At 37.0% G+C, this 17,523-nt stretch overlaps 1 protein-coding gene across 2 annotated transcripts in view; it reads left to right on the forward strand.

Annotated features, from left to right (window-relative positions):
- The first annotated feature begins 2,083 nt into the window (after positions 1-2,083).
- The window catches only part of AP3D1 (adaptor related protein complex 3 subunit delta 1), a 145,989-nt gene continuing 130,549 nt past the window's right edge, over positions 2,084-17,523 (forward strand). Inside the window, exon 1 of one of the 2 annotated variants that reach the window (XM_031948117.1) lies at positions 2,084-2,484. In XM_031948117.1, the coding sequence (XP_031803977.1) occupies positions 2,389-2,484 (96 nt within the window). In that variant the 5' untranslated portion in view covers positions 2,084-2,388. The remainder of the gene's footprint in view (positions 2,485-17,523) is intronic. The other variant, XM_031948118.1, reaches the window with a different exon arrangement.

Here is a 17,523-nt window from a genome sequence, read left to right on the forward strand (position 1 = left end):
GTGCCACCTAGGTGCTTCTGACATCTTAGTTTCTTTAAGTAGAAAAGACATGCCTTTTCTAGAGGTGGTGAGGTACTGCAATGGATAGTGCTGGACTGGAGTCAGATGTTAGCTGTGTAATCTGAAGGTTTGAAACTGGATTTTTTTTTTAATCTATAAAAATAGGGATAATAATTGTACCTTAAATTAGATAATGTATGTAAAGCACTTTGCAAACTCAAGACTATATAAATACTAGCTATTATTATTTATAGAGAACATAGTGTTGATTTTAATCCATTTCTCAGAAGAAGATGGGGAGATGGAGTAGATGGGGAAATGAGAAGTTGGTAGGAGGTACCTTGTAGGATGCCCTTAAGGTAGAAAATATCCTGGGAGAAGATGAAGACCAATGGTCCTAGGGAATGCAAATTTGAGTGGTTTAGGTTCTCCCAGGTATGCCCTCTAGTTCCAGCTTGAAAATTATATGTTAATTAGGGGGGAGCTAGATGGTGGTGGAAAGAGCACCAGCCCTGAAATCAGTAGGACTTGAATTCAAATTTGACCTTTTAACATCCTAATTGTGTGACCCTGGGCAATCACTTAACCCCAATTACCTCAGAAAGAAAACAAAAGTTAACATCTTATCTTAAGTACTTCTCTCCACCCTCCTCTCCCTGAACCCTAATGACTAGCAAAGTATCTGGCACATAGACACTTAATAAATGATTGTTGATTAATTTAGTGGAAGGAATTTACAATGATATAGTCAGCTTGTCCACCAGCATTTATTAAGTGCCTACTATGTGTCAAGCACTGTGCTAAGAGCTGGGAATATAGGGAAAGGCAAAATCAATCAATTTATCCATATCTATCTATCTGTTCATCTGTCTGTCTAAACCCTCAAGTGGGAGCAAATTTCTACCAGCTTAAGCCGTCTAGTATCTCTTCAATTCCTGCCCATTTTAAGTTTTTTTTCAATAGTATTTTACTTTTCCTAATACATGTAAAGATACTTTTCAATACTCATTTTGGTGAAATTTTGTGTTATAAATTTTTCTCTCTTCCTCTCTTATCTCTCCCCTCCCCAAGACCGTAAGCAATTTGATATAGGTTAAATATCCTTTAAAACTCTTCTTAAAAGTCCCTTCTTTTCCTTGTCATGCCAATTAGACTATCTTCTCTCCTCCCCCCTTTGCAAATATTGTTCCATTTGATCCTCACAACTCTGGGAGATAGATACTCTTATTAAGATCACTTTGCAGAAGAGGAAACTCAGACAGAGGTTAAGTGATTTGCCCAGAATGACACAGCTAATGAACTCGCACCTTTCCCACAGTGGAGAGGGCTTTATCCACTGGGCCATCTACGTGTCCCATTCCAGATAGCACGTGGTCTAGGTCACTCTTATGTGCTGCTCCTGCAATATTAGGAATAAACGCTCTTATTCTTCTTCACTGAGTCTGTGAGCTCCATAAATTCCCTAACTGGGCTCTCTTCTAAACGTTGCTTTTCGGAGACCTCATTACAAGTGAATTTAATGAATGAGTGAATGAATGATGCAAAGACAATGAAAGCATCGGTCGTCCAGATGGCTCCTGCCAGGCTAATGGGCAGCCAGGCAGCCAACTGGGCCTCTAGAAGCTTAGTGTTCCAAGGTACGCGTGTCAAGGCTTCCAGCCTTTTTCACACTTGCCCCCTCAGCTGTCACTCAGGGAGGGGTGGGTCCAAGGTGGTGGAGGGGAAAGGAGGCCGAAAGAGGAGTGACCATACTTCTAAGTGACCAATGAGACAAGTTTTAGAGCCTTAGTGGGTGGGATTAAAAACAATGGGGCGGGGCCCGTGGAGGAGAATCCAAGGCGGGGCCTGAGCTTGTCAGAGGGTGAGAGGGAAAGGCTCTCAGGGCAAAGAGGAGGAGCCAAGGACGTTCTGATTGGGCGGCCCAGGGGTCGCTAAGGAAACGTGGCGCGCGGCAGCTAGGGGTGGGGGAAGCCGGATTCGGCGTCCTTGGGAACCAGGCGGGGCCAGTCTTGGAGAGAGGCGGAGCCAGGACAAGAGGGCGGGGCCTACGAGAAGAGAAGGGAGGAGGAGGGAGTGGCGAGAACTGTCAGCTGACCGCGCCGCCATTTTGTCCGCCATTTGCAATCAGACTGGAGCGGGAGCACTGAGGGAAGAAACAAGCAGGCAGCAAGCCGGCGCCGGTTCCTCCTCCTCCGCCGCCGCCGCCCCGGGCTGCCTGCTCCTGGGATGTGACGGCCTCTGGCCCGGCCCCCTGCCCTTCCTCCCTCCCGCACTTCGGAACGCCCCTGGCGGCAGGCCCGGCCCGGCGACCCCCGCTAGTCAGCTCGCTCCCTCCGCCCCGGCAGCCCCAGCCCTGGTCCGGCTCCGGCTGCCTCCGCTGCCGCCGCGATGGCGCTGAAGATGGTGAAGGGCAGCATCGATCGCATGTTCGACAAGAACCTGCAAGATCTAGTCCGCGGCATCCGGAACCACAAGGAGGATGAGGTGAGCCCAGTCCCGCGAGCCTGGCTGAGAGGCCCGAGGTCAGGGGCTATCCCCACGCCCCCAGTAGAACAGCCACGTCGGCTGAGGTCTGGCCGCCGCCTTCCTCCCGCGGGGCTCCGGCCGGCCTCCGCCCCCGTCGCGGGGCGCCTTCCTCACCCCGGCCCCCTTATTCAAGGCCCTTCCGAAATCGGGTGTGTGTGTGTGTGGGGGGGGGTGGTTGTCACCCGGGCCGCTGTCCCTCATTGTACAATTCAGGGCTTCTCCAGGTTCCCAACCTCCGATCCGTGTAGTGTGCATTTATAAAGTGCCTGTTGTGTGCAGGACGCTGCTCCAAAGTGTGTTCCTTCCCGGCCCCCCCCGAACCCCGCCCGCCCCCCCCAACGCCCCGAGCTTTTGATTGGTTGCTTTTCTACTCTCGGGTCTGGGGAAGGCTATCGGGGCGAGTCCTGAGTTGAGCCCCTTTCGGGGTGCCAGGAGGTGGGGTTCTTGGGGTAGCTCTCCTGCCCCGACTTCACGGTCTCGCGCCCTTTTCCGGAGCGCTCTCCGGGCCATCTGGATGCGGGAGTTGTCAGTCTGCCGCCGAAGAGTTATCCTTGCTAATTAAATCTAAGTTGAAATAAGGAAGAAGACAGGGCTTGCCGCAGTAGGGCCTCGGAGTGGGAAAGTGGACGTCCAACACGCGAATGGGGCATTGGGAGGAAAAGAAAAAGATAGCATGTGATTGGCCATCCCCAACCTGGGACCGAGAAGGGCTGCCTTGTACAAGCAGCTGACACCGGTTTCTATGTTCGCTCAACACCTATGGAATGAATGAAAAAATGGCAACCCTCAAACAGTTTCATTGAACGTACAAACGTCATTCATCCCTACCTTTAAGTTATTCCTGAAGTCTCCTTAAAAGGCAAAATAGTTTTCCATTCTCTGGATGACTGGTGTAAGTTGAAACATCTCGACTTCTAGTCTTACGGTGTCCAAAAGCTTCAGAGAGGATCATATTTTCATTTTCTTTGTCTCTGATTCTCATTTATGAGACAGTTACAAGCCTGGTTACAAATGTTGGGAAACTGTTAGAATCCTGCTATTGTGGTTTTGAGGAAAGGAACTAAGGATTGGTTTCAGTGGAGTTTTTGTTTCTCAAGCACTGTTGTCTGAAATCCTATCACACTCTGAAAAAACTCACTGTTGACTACAGTTCATTTTCCTCTTCCTCCCAGTTAAGTGGAGAAAAAATCTGGTAAGGAGTAGTCTCTGCAGTAATTTACAAGATGTGATTTCCTTTTTATGATACCTAACTATCCTAAGGCTTCTTTGGAAGAGGAAAAGATAAGTAACAGGTGTTTAATTTCTTTTAGTAATTATTGTTGCATGTGTAATGTTGACATATAAGATGGAAATTCTCTTGGGACAGGCTACTTTGTTTCTGTTTATTGGAGCATTTTCATATTTTGATGTAATTTAGAGAAAAATGAACTGAATTCAAACCAAACTTGTGTCTTTTGCAGTTCAGGTAGAAAATATATTTTAAATCATCTTTTGTTAAGGGATTAGCTATATGATGTACTTTAAAAGCACACTATCTTCTATCTTAACTGAATTGAAGGTATGTAAAAAGGGAGCCTCTCTCCAGAACTTCTCAGGTGCGGTTTACCTATTCTGCTTGCCACCACTCTCCATTGTAGGTCCCAACTGACACCTGTCACTTGATTCCAAGAAACAAAGGCAGAGACAAGCATAGTTTGAAAACTCTTCAGGAGAAAGACTTGCTTAATCTAAAATGAGCATAGATCATCAGAGACTCTTGGAGGCCAAAGTGAAATAGACAGCTAGCTGAGGACAAAGGAGAAACTGCTGAGCAGAGTTGGTAGCTGGGGGGTGGATAGGAAGAAAATCCTCATAGAGCAGAGAGCAGGCAGTAGATACTATTATCTTGTGCAACTTTTATTACCTGTCACTGCAATTGCAATAGTAAGGACTTCCATGAACTTTTATTGGTTGTGTGTCACATTGGAAAAGCGAAGAGCTCTTTATCGGTGTTCCAGCTTCTAAAGCAATGAAAGAACTGGACACTTGGAATTATATTGGCAGCATATATATGGCAGGAGAGTGTCTTTGGGATGAATTTGTTCACTTCAGACATCTTATTCTCTTTCCTGCCTATATTGAGACAACTATTCTGTCTCTCATGAGTCTTCTCCAAGATAGACATTCCTAATTCCAGTAAATATGAAAATTGCTGATTTTTACACTTGAGTTTTTCTTATTAACTCCTCCATCATTAATCTTTGTGCTTATGAAATTTTTTTTTTAGCTATGTTGATATTTTTGAATTAACATAATGTAAAGAGTAATGATTCCTCAATCAAGAAATGCTTGTTATAGTTCTTGTTCTAATATTTGGAACTAATTATTACTCTTCCAGACTTAATAGTAGCAGCATATGATGGAATTTTTGTTTCCAAGCAAATAATGGACAGTTAGGTACAGTGAAATTGTGAATTGGGATGCAGGACTGAGTAAGGAAATAATGTAGGACTGAATAAAGAAGTAATGTATACTTATTCATTGAGTAACAGATATGACTTTAAGTAGCTCAAGAACTTTGGGAAAAAAATCTTTTTCTTGTAATTTTAATTTTTTTATTAGAAAAAATAGTTTGGAACATCATTTTCTACTTTGAAATGTCTGAACTAGTTAGTAGCTGAGCATATTAATGAGGTCAGTGTTGTAGGTTAAGTTTCTATAGAAGTTTTACACGGAGAAAAACTCTTGCTGAAAAAATGGGCAGAAATATGAAAAACTTAGTATGAGTCTAGGTTTTCAATTCCAAAAATGTTCGTTGAAAGCCTGTTCTGTTCAAGGCCTTGGACCCCTCCATAATCAAGATGAGAAAAAGTAACTTGAAACATATGTGATAGGTCAGGGTTATCATTTTTTTTTAAAGCTGGAGGAGAGTACATCATCTTTGAAAATTTGTGACAATTTGTTTAAACCTTTGAAGAAGGCTTAGGCTGAGTGATTCAAGCTCATTTGGGCCATTTTTTTCTTATAATGTAAAATTGGTTCAGTGGATAGAATGGAGTCAGGAAGAGATGAATTCATATTCTGCCTCAGGTATTAGCTATGTGACCCTGAGCATGTCATTTAATTTTTCTGCTTCAGTATACTCTAAAATGGGGATAACCAAAACACTTCCAAAATTATTGGGAGGATAAAAATTTAGTGGTATTTGTAAAGCACTTTGCAAATCTTACAGCACTATATAAAATGCTAGCTATTATTAATGTTTTTGAAAAAACATCTTAACATGTGGAAAGACTGGTTATGATGTGTAAATTTTCTCCATTTATGTGAATGCTTCTTACTTTGTTTGAACTCGATGACAAAATCTCAGTTGGATGATAATGTCTAATCTAGGATGTACCCAAATAAAAACATATTACATCCTTGACAAGTGATCTTGTAGATTTGCTTAAAGACCTTTAGTGAATTGGTCATTTTACTTTTGGATAGCTTTAATTGTTGGGAATTTTTTCTTTTCATCTCTCCTAAATATTCCTTTCTACAACTATTTCACATTGTTTCTAGTTCTTCTCTCTGGGACAAAGTAGAACAAGTTGAATTTTCTTTTCACATGATAGCCCTTCAAATAAATACTTGAAGACAACTATCCTGTTTGTCATAAGTCTGGTTTTCTTCAAGCTAAACTCTCCCAATTCCATTAAATGTGAAAATTGTTGAGTTTCTCAAATGCTTGAGTTTTTGTTTTACTATCCTCTTCCTCTATTTCCCTGAGGTCTCTTCCCACTTTCCAATTAGGCTTTGTACTTTTGGAGTTTTTCTAGTTGTATTGATACTTTTGAATTAATATAATGATAAGAATTATTTATTTATTCTTATGTCCTAGCTCTGGCTCAACCACTAAGTATGATTTTAGGCAAATTATTCAAACTCTCTAATGTTTTGTTTCTTCTGTCTTATATACCCCTCTTCCCCAAATACTTCTTGGATAGTTAGTGACAATTTTTTACTTTAAATATATTTTTATAAATATTTTATTTTTAGGTCACTTCAATTTCCCTCCCAGAGAGGCATCTTTTGACAAAAAAAAATCCCTTCTAGGCCACAGATATTTGTAGGCTTCACAAATTTCATATGTAGAGTTTTTAAGAAAAAAATTTTTCCCCTCAAAGTCCTATAAAGACACAAACAACAAAAAAATCATTACATTTCTTTTCATTTTCTGAAAAAAAGATGTTTAAAAACAATTTGATATCTTATCAGTTGCTTGTTATGAACTAAGAACTGGCTATTTGATTCCAAAACACTAATCTTTAGCTTTAGTTAGTCCTCTGAGTTTAGTTTCTGTCATGCGTTATTGAAGGTACATTTTAAGTTCAGTTCATATGAAAATTTTGATTTCATAGCATTGCTCTTAATATGATTATTTTTTAAATAAGTTTTTATTGATGTATTTTAAAAATATCACTGTAGTTTCTCCCCATATTGTTCCCAGTATCACTCTTCCCCTCCAAGAAAATCTCTCATATTATAAATAGCACTTTTTTTTAAGACAGAAAAATGAAGAGAAAAAAAATCAGGATAACTTTTCAATGCATCCAAAAGTCTGAAAAATATGTTCAGTGTACAACCCTTATACACCTCCCATCTCTGCAAAGAGGTGAGATAGAAGTTTCTTATCATATCTCTTCTATTGAGCGCAAATTTTTTTTTATTATTTTTTCTTTATAATTTTGCATTCACTTTTGATTTTTGGTATGTGTGGTGGTTCTTTCCATTTGCATTCTTGTAGTCATTGTGTATTAGGTTTGGCTTTTTCTTTTTTTTTTTTTTTTGACTCCTTACTAAACTGCATCAGTTCATATAAATTTTTCCATATTTCTCTGTATTTGTCACTTTTGTTATTTCTTATTTCACAGAACCATTCTATGTTCTATGGTTTGTTTAGTCATTTCTCAATTGATGGACAATGCTGGTAGAAATATTTTGACATATCTGAATACTTTCTTCCTATCAGCAGCTTCTTTATGGTATAAGCTTAGTAATGGAATTTCTGAGTTAAAGGATGTGGACATTTTAGCCACTTTATTTGCATAATTCCAAATTGCTTTCCAAAATGGGTTGTATTGATTTGCAACTCCACCAACAATACATTAGTATGCCTGTCTTCTCATAACTCCTTAACATTGAGTATTTTCATCTTTTGTCATCTTTGCAAATTTGCAGGGTATGGGATAAAACCTCAGAGAAGTTTTGCTTTGTATTTCTCTTGTTAGCAATTTGTAGTATTTTTCTTTTTTTTTTTGAGAACTGTTTATATCCTTTGACCAATTATTTATTGAGAAATAGTGCACTTGATAATAAAATAATTATTGCTGTACTTTCTTTTGACATAAAAGATTTAATAATTACATAATTCATAAAAATTCATAAAAATGCAAAATACATAATAAATAATTATATAATTCATGATAGCAATAATAATTGACAGTTCCATTTGACTATAGAGTTTTGTTGCATTGTTGTGTCTAAGTTTGGATCTTATGATGTCAACTTTAAACAGGGGAACAGTTTTTTTGAGTTTTTTTTAATTGCATACATTCAACAGACATTAAGTGTCCATTGTGTTCAAACAGTGGTAGAACTGGAATAGATGCAAACTTAAGAATTATAAGATGGTATTTGTCTTCATGGATATTAGATACCAACACAGATAGCTAAAATATGTAATGCTATATGATAAGTGCCTAATAAATGTTAGCCTGTGTGAGAGCTGCCTCATGCATATTGATACTCCTTGATTCTGCAACCTTCCAGTTTTTCAACATACTCATTCCCTGTGATCTACTCCTGCTCTTCACTTCAGTTATGCACCAGGATGATCATATTCATAAATCTTGCCACTGTTCACAAAAATACAACTATAAAATGTCTTTATCTGATCACAGTCTATTATCATTCAACCTCTCCTGATTTGAAATATCCTCACCATTAGTTCTTTGCCAGGCTATTACTCCACTTCTAGCTATATTCTCTTCTTTCTCATTTTCTCTCCATGTTGAAGCAATTGAACTTGACACTAACCTCCTCTTTTTTCTTTTTTTTAAATAGTAGGTTTTTATTTTCAAAATATATGCATAGATAGTTTTCAACTGAAAACTGCCCTTGTTCCAAATTTTTTCTTTCTGCCCCTTTTCCCCCGTAGAGAATAGATAATATGATATATGTTAAACATGTGGAATTCTTCTATACATATTTCCACAATTATGCTGCACAAGAAAAATCAGCTCAAAAAGGAAAGAAAATGAAAAGGAAAACAAAAAGCAGGCAAACAACAAAAACAGTGAAAATACTATGTTGTGATCTATATTCACAGTCCTCTTTGTAGATACAGGTAGCTCTCTTCATCACAAGTCTATTGGAATTGACCTGAATCACTTCATTGTTGACAAGAGCTGCATCCATCAGAATTGATTGTTGCATAATTTTATTGTGGCTGTATATAATATTCTCTTGGTTCTATACACTTCACTCATCATCAGTTCATATAAATCTCTTTAGGCCTTTCTGAAATCATTCTGCTCATTTATTCTTACAGAACAGTAATATTCCATAACATTCATGTACCCTAACTTATTCAGCCATTCTCCAACTGATGGGCATCCACTCAGTTTGGATGACAATTCCTTGCCATTACAAAAAGGGCTGCTACAAACATTTTTGTATATGTGGGTCCTTTTCCCTTTTTTATAATCTTTTTGGGATGCACAACAGAGACATTGCTAGATCAAAGGGTATGCACAATTTGATAGCCCTTTGGACATAGTTCCATATTGTTCTTCAGAATTAACCTCCTCTAAGTCTTTTGCCCCTTTAATTTATCTCTAGTCTTGTCCTGCCTCAGTCCTGGTTCACTTCCTTCATCTACTACCTTTGATTCTACCCACATGCTGCTGAACAAAATTGGAGAAAATGAAACCTTGTTGACTTGGTCCACTATTTATGTTAATCTTTTTACACCTCCTTACTCTGCCTTACTCACTTTTCTATTTACCACATCAGCTTTTTTGAACTTTTTCAGTTTTCCCATAGTTCCCTACCTTCATGTTCTCAGCTAAGAACTTTGTCTCATATTTTACTGAAAAAAACCTCATCATCAGATGAAACTTCTCCAAGGTTACTAGTGATTTCTTAATTGCTAAATTTAAAGCCTTTTCTCAGTCCTGATCCTTCTTGATCTCTTTGGCACTTTGCTTCTATCAATCATCTTGATACTTTTGCTTGATATTTTCTTTTATCCAAATTTCTTTGATATTCCTTTACATTTATTATTTTCCTACCTATCTATGATGATTCTCGAGTTTACTTATTTCGTATCTCCCAGTTACCTATTAAATCTTAAACTTAATATAAGCCAAATCGTTCACTGAACTCTCAAAACCCTCTTCTCTTTTGAACTTATCCCATAACTGTTAAGGGGAGCATCATTTATCAGTTATCCCATTACCTAGGCTTACAATCTTTGTGTCATCTGGGACTCCTCGTCTAACCTTCTTATATCCAGTTTGTTGTCATGTCTTGTTGATCCTATCTTTGTGATGTTCTAGCACACACTGTACAGCACCACCCCTTTTTCCACTGTGTGTGCCACCAGCATGATCCTTGTCCCCTCTCACTTGGACTATTGCAGTAGCATGCTGGTTCATCTTCCTGTCCATCCCATTTCATCCTCTAAGTGATCCTCTTAAAGGAGAGATCTGATCATGTTGTCCCCTCTCCCATTTCATTATTTAGTGAATTTAAGTTTTCCTGTCACCTCCAGGATCAAATATAAAATTCTTTGTTCAGCATTCAAAGCTTTTCATACATTTCTTCCTTCACACTTCCACTGTTTACCTAAACTTCATCTTCAAGTATTCAGCAATCCAGTGGCATTGGTCTCCTTGGTCTTCCCCATATAAGACTCTCAATCCCAAATCCAGGCATTTGCCTAGACTAGCTATCTCTCAGGACATGGAATGTTGTATGTTGTATCTGATTCTTCATGACTCCATTGAAGGTTTTCTTGACAAAGATATTGGAGTGTTTTTGCCACTTTTTTTCTCCAGCTCATTTTACAGATGAGGAAACTAAGGCAAACAAGATTAAGTGATTTGCCTAGGGTCACACCCACACTTAGTAAATGTCTAAGGCCAAATTTGAACTCAGGAAGCTTAGTTTTCCTAGACTCTATTCACTGCCACCACTTAAATGATTAGTACCTAGAATATTCTTTTTTTTTCCTCTCTGTTTCCTGGCCTCCCTGACTTCTTCAAGTCCCAGGAAAAATCTCATTTACAAGAAATCTTTCCTAATTCTTCTTTATACTAGTGCCTTCTCTCTGTTGATAATTTCCACTTTGTTATGTGGAAATATCTAATTTGTGTATATAGTTGCTTGCATATTTTCTTTTCCATTAGACTGAGCTCCTTGAAAGCAGAACTGTTTTTGTTGTTGTTTTACTTTTTTTTTATTTTCAGCACTTAGCATAGTTCCTGGTACATAGTAGGCATTTAATTACATGTTAATTAACTGATCTACCATCATGGTAAAGACAAAAACTTGCTATATTTGATCGTAGGCAAATCAGAATTATTTTATTTAACTGTAAACTTACATTCATTGTTATGAAAATTGTACCCTAGCTTGTGGTTATTTGTTAATACATTCTTTACAAAGCAGAGAAGTAATAGTATTATACTTTTAAACTTAACCTTATTAGTACCATGTGCCTGACACATAGTACAGCTTTTTTTTCCCCCTAGATTTATTATTTTTTTTCTGGGTATTTAAAAAAATTTTTAATAGCTTTTTATTTACAAGTTATAGCCATGGGCAATTTTACAGCATTAACAATTGCTAAACCTTTTGTTCCCTTCCTTCCCTCTACCCCCTCCCCCCCAGATCGCAGGATGACCAATATATGTTAAATATATTAAAGTATAAATTAAATTCAAAATAAGTATACATGTCCAAACCGTTATTTTGCTGTACAAAAAGAATCGGATTCTGAAATATAGTACAATTAGCCTGTGAAGGAAATCAAAAATGCAGTCAGGCAAAAATACAAGGATTGGGAATTCAATGTAATGGTTCTTAGTCATCTCCCAGAGTTCTTTCACTGGATGTAGCTGGTTCAATTCATTACTGCTCCATTGGAACTGATTTGGTTCATCTCATTGCTGAAGATGGCCAGGTCCATCAGAATTGATCATCATATAGTATTGTTGTTGAAGTATATAATGATCTCCTGGTCCTGCTCATTTCACTCAGCATCAGTTCGTGTACGTCTCTCCAGGCCTTTCTGAAATCATCCTGTTGGTCATTTCTTACCGAACAATAATATTCCATACTATTCATACACCACAATTTATTCAGCCATTCTCCAATTGATGGGCATCCACTCAGTTTACAGTTTCTGGCCACATAGTACAGATTTAATAGACGCTTGATAAATGAATTATTGAATTACCAAATGAATTAATCAGCTCAGACTTTGAGATGCCTCATATCCAAAGTTTTAGGTTAATATTGACCCAAAACTTTTTATTTTGTAAACAGGTCAGTTGGTTTACTATATACCCATTTTATTTTATTTTATTATTATTTTTTTAATTTAATAGCCTTTTATTTACAGGATATATGCATGGGTAACTTTACAGCATTAACAATTGCCAAACCTCTTGTTCCATTTTTTCACCTCTTACCCCCCACCCCCTCCCCCAGATGGCAGGATGACCAGTAGATGTTAAGTACATTAAAATATAAATTAGATACACAGTAAGTATATATCCATTTTATATGAAGCACTATAGTATTTATTAAACACTACAAGAAGATAGAATAAGTTTGGATAGTGACCTTTAAAGATGTTTTAATTGCATACTACAGAAGAAACATTAATTCAATCAACAGACATTCATATATTCAGAGTACTGAGAAATTTTAAAAAGTCAGAAGACTATATAAAAACGATAAAGCCCCATATAGTCTTATGGCTTGTACTTTTTTTTAATAATAGCATTTTATTTTCAAAATACATGCAAATGTACTTTCAAAATGTACCCTTGCAAAGCCTTATAATTCAAATTATTCTCCCTCTTACCCCTCTCCCCTAGATGCAAGTAATCCAGTATAAGTTAAACATGTGCAATTCTTCCAAATGTATTTTTACATTTATCATGTTGCACAAAAAAGATCAGATCAAAAAGGAAAAAACAAGCAAGCAAACAACAACAAAAAAAGGTGAAAATACTGTACTGTGATCCATATTCAATCCCTGTAGTCCTCTTTCAGGATGTGTAGATGGCTCTCTCCATCACATGTCTATTGGAATTGGCTTGAATTACCTCATTGTTGAAAAGAGCCATGTCCATCAAGAGTTGATGATCACATTGTCTTGTTGTCGTGTACAATGTTTTCTTGGTTCTACTCATTTCACTTGGCATCAGTTCATATAAGTCTCTTCAGGCCTTTCTGAAATCACCCTGCTGATCGTTTCTTATAGAACAATAATGTTCCATTACATTCATATACCATAATTTACTCAACCATTCCCCAGTTGATGAGCATCTACTCAGTTTTCCAGTTCCTTACGGCTTATGCTTAAGTATGATATAGTGTTAGTAGTCTCACGGACCTTATTCTTTTTCATTCTTGATTTTCTGAGTTTTTCTGCACTAAAAAAGGTCAACAACTTCATAACCTTAGTAGGTTAAGTAGTATTTGTGAGTACACTTGTGTGGTGCCAGCAAACCTGAAACACTAAGGGGGAAAGGAAAAAGGACAGGAAGGAGGGAAATAGAAAAATGGAATTTTTGGAATAATAGTTTTACCCCCAAATATTGTGACTAGCTAAAAATATGAATGTTCTCCATTCTTCAAGCCTGAAGAAAGAATTTGATGATTTGGAGAAAATGTTAGGATATGGTTAAGGTGACCATAAATTTCCTTATGGATCCTTGGACCCAGATTAGAAGAAGCCCTTTAGAAGGTGAAATAGCCAAGTTTTAGATGAAGAAAAGGAAATATTTATTTCTTTGGGGATTTTTGTGGATTTGGGAATACTTTTCATTCTCCTCATGAAAAACACTAAGGATCTGGCCTGTGGGCACCTCAGAGACTGCACCACAAGCATATGACTCTGCCCATAGATACATATGGAGGAAAAGAAAGGTGAGGGAAAAAAGTTGTTCAAGCCCAGTCACAATCTCACAAAGCTTGACAACTTTCTAACAGTTGCAGGTGTGTTCAGTGACTAACTTTGATGAGACAATTTAAAAAAACCCAGTGAGAATATTATAAAAAGATTCTATAATAGAAATGACAATATTATCTCAATCTACATATTCAGTTCCATAACAATCAAATTCCCAAGAAATTATTTTACAGATCTAGAAAAAAAATAACAAAAATTCATCTGGAAAAATAAAACGTCAAGAATTTCAAGGGAATTAATGAAAAAAAAAATGCAGATTAAGGTAAATGAATCTAGCTGTGCCAGATCTAAAACTGTATTACAAAGCAGTGGTCATCAAAACCATTTGGTACTGGCAAAGAAATAAGAGTAGTCAGTCAGTGGAATAGGTTAGGTTCACAGGATAAAATAGTCAATGACTATAGTAATCTAGTGTTTGACAAACCCCTGAACCCTAGTTTTGGGGATAAAAACTCATTATTTGACAAAAACTGATGGGAAAATTGGAAACTAGTATGGCAGAAACGAGTCATTGACTCACACCTAATGCCTTATACTAAGATAAGATTGAAATGGGTTCATGATTTAGACATAAAGCGTGATATAAACAATTTAGAAGAACAAAGTATAGTTTCTCTCAGATCTGTGGAGAAGGAATGAATTTGTGACCAAAGAAGAATTGGAAATCATAATTGAACAAAAAATAGATAATTTTGATTATATTAAATTAAAATTTTTTTGCACATACAAAATTAATGCAGACAAGATCAGAAGGGAAGCAATAAACTGGGAAAACATTTTTACATTCAAAAGTTCTGATAAAGGCCTCATTTCTAAAATATACAGAGAATTGACTCAAATTTATAAGAATTCAAGCTATTCTCCAATTGATAAATGTTCAAAGGATATAAACAGACAATTTTTAGATGAAATTAAAACCACTTCTAGTCATGTTGAAAAGATGCTCTAAATCACTGTTGAACAGAAAAATGCAAATTAAGACAATTGTGAGCTACCACTACACATCTCTCAGATTGGGGCTAAAATGATAGGAAAAGACAATGATGAATGTTGGAGGGGATGTGGGAAAACTGGGACACTGATACATTGTTGCTGGAATTGTGAGCTGATCCAACCATTCTGGAGAGCAATTTGTAACTATGCCAAAAGGGCTATCAAACTGTACATACTCTTTGATCCAGCAGTGTTACTCCTGGGCTTATATCCCAAAGAGATTCTAAAGGAGGGAAAGGGACCTGCATGTGCAAAAATGTTTGTAGCAGCCTTTTTTTGTAGTGGCAAGAAACTGGAAACTGGGTAGTTGCTTATCAGTTGGATAATGGCTGAATAAATTGTGGTATATGAATGTCATGGAATATTATTGTTCTCTAAGAAACGATCAGCAGATGATGAACTAACTGATGCTAAGTGAAATGAGCAGAACCAGGAGATCATTTTCTATGGCAACACCAATATTATATGATGATCAATTCTGATGGACGTGGCTCTTTTAATAATTAGATGATTCAGGTCAGTTCCAATGATCTTGTGATGAAGAGAACCATCTATACCTGGACTGTGGGAACTGAGTGTGGATCACAACATAAATTTTCACTCTTTTTGTTGTTAATTGCTTTCATTTTATTTTCTAGTTGTTTTTCCTTTCTGATTTGATTTTTCTTGTTTGTTGGCTTTTTTTTCTTTCTCCTGTTTTTTTCCATTTGATCTGATTTTTCTTGAAGAATATGACAGATATGAAAATATGTTTAAGAGGATTGTACACGTATAACCTATATCATATTATGCTGTCTTAGAGAAGGGGGAGATAAGGAAGGGAGAGAGAAAAATTTGGAACACAAAATTTTACAAAAATGTTTAAAACTTTTTATGTGTATTTGGAAAAATAGAATACCATTTAAAAAAAAAAAGAGGGTGTTAATAGTAGAAGCTTAGGGGCCTCCAAGTACCAGCACTTACTTGGTCTAGATATTTATTCTTCTAGCGAATTTAGCTTATCTCTTTCTCAGTTCTGATCATCTGATTATACTTAATTTGCCCACTGCAGAGATCAGCCAGTAGGTCTGCAATGAAAGTATCTTTGGTCTCCCTGGAATGATGGGAAACCATTACTCTTGTTCCATTAGATTAGATCAATTGCATGTCTGTAGGGGATTCAGTTCCATAGAACTGAATGAACATAGTTCATTTTGAACAGAGTTGCAGACTAAGCTTTCATAACCTTTTCAGTATCCTTCGGATTGGTCACTGAAATTATCTCCTACCACCTGACTTCTGAAAGTAGCAGCAAATTATTTCTAAGATTCCCAGTCACTCTGGTAAAAGAGTTCAATTGATATCACTAGAGTAGTCTTTGAGGAGGGTCTTATACAAGTCACCAAATCCTCAGGGTTCATTAAAATATTTAAAATTCAAGTCTTAATTGATTTCAGAGCAAATGATCTTATTATAGAGCCATTATTTTTTTTCTCAATATTTTATTTCTCCAAATACACTAAAGAGAGTTTTCGACATTCATTTTTATAAGATTTTGTGCTCTAAATTTTTCCTCCCTCCCTTTTTTACTTACCCCTTCCTAAGACAGCAAGCTATCTGATGTGGGTTAAATATGTACAATCTTTTAAAACATATTTCCATATTTGTCATGTTGTACAAGAAAAATCAGACCAAAAGGGAAAAAACCACAAGAAAGGAAAAAACAAACAATAGCAAAAAAAGATTATAACACTATGCTTTGATCCCCATTCAGTCTCCAAAGTTCTCTCTCTGGATGCGGATAATATTTTCCACCCAATTAATTGCCTTGGAACCCTGAATTGCTGAGAAGAGCTCAGTTTATTATAATTGATCATCAGCTTCTTGTTGTTGCTATGTACAATGTTTTCATGGTGCTGTTCACTTCATTCAGCATCAGTTCATGTAAGTTTTTCCAGGCTTTTCTGAAATCAACCTGTTCATTATTTCTTATAGAATAATATTATTCCATTATTTTCATATATCATAACTTACTCAGCAATTCCCCAGTTGATGGGCATCCATTCATTTTCCACTTCTTTGCCACCACAAAAAGAGCTGCTATGAATGTTTTTGCGCATATGGGTCCCTTTTCTTCTTTTAAGATTTCTTTGAGTTACAGACCTAGAAGTGGTACTGTTGGATCAAAGGGTATGCACGATGTTATAGCTCTTTGGTTATAGTTCCAAACTGCTCTCCAGAATGGTTGAATCATTTCACAACTCCACCAACAATGCATCAGTGTCCCAATTTTCCCACATCCCTTGAGAAGTTTATCTTGAGTGAAAGGCAAGATAAAAATGAATTCTCTTGTAAAATTGAGCTCTGTAGATTATATATCCAGACTTCAGGGCTGGTGCTCTGTCCATTGCACCACCTAACTGCCCCTTGGCTGATGATTTTTTAATGGTTTTGTACTTAATCACTTGTGTCTACAAAGAAGGCTATTTTTCTGTGATTTTTACAAACTTTCATTTTGCATATAAGTGAAATCAAACACTGACCAAATGCCTGTGTGCTAAGATTTGGATTGTTAGGTGGGAAATGACATAAATGGAATCAAAATTTGCTCATCTTTGAATCCAGAAAACATTCTATAAAGGTTATAGTCCAGTGGTTTCTCATGTCATGAAGGTGAAAATCTGTTCTTGAAAATTGGGCAACTTCTGACAATTTTTAGAAAGTTGGAAAGGCTTTGAATTTGGGTTCAGAGCAACTGATTATTTATCTACCAAAGAGCAATTTCTGAGTAG

The sequence above is a fragment of the Sarcophilus harrisii genome, chromosome 1, assembly GCF_902635505.1.
Source record: "Sarcophilus harrisii chromosome 1, mSarHar1.11, whole genome shotgun sequence".
NCBI classification, from domain to species: Eukaryota; Metazoa; Chordata; class Mammalia; order Dasyuromorphia; family Dasyuridae; genus Sarcophilus; species Sarcophilus harrisii.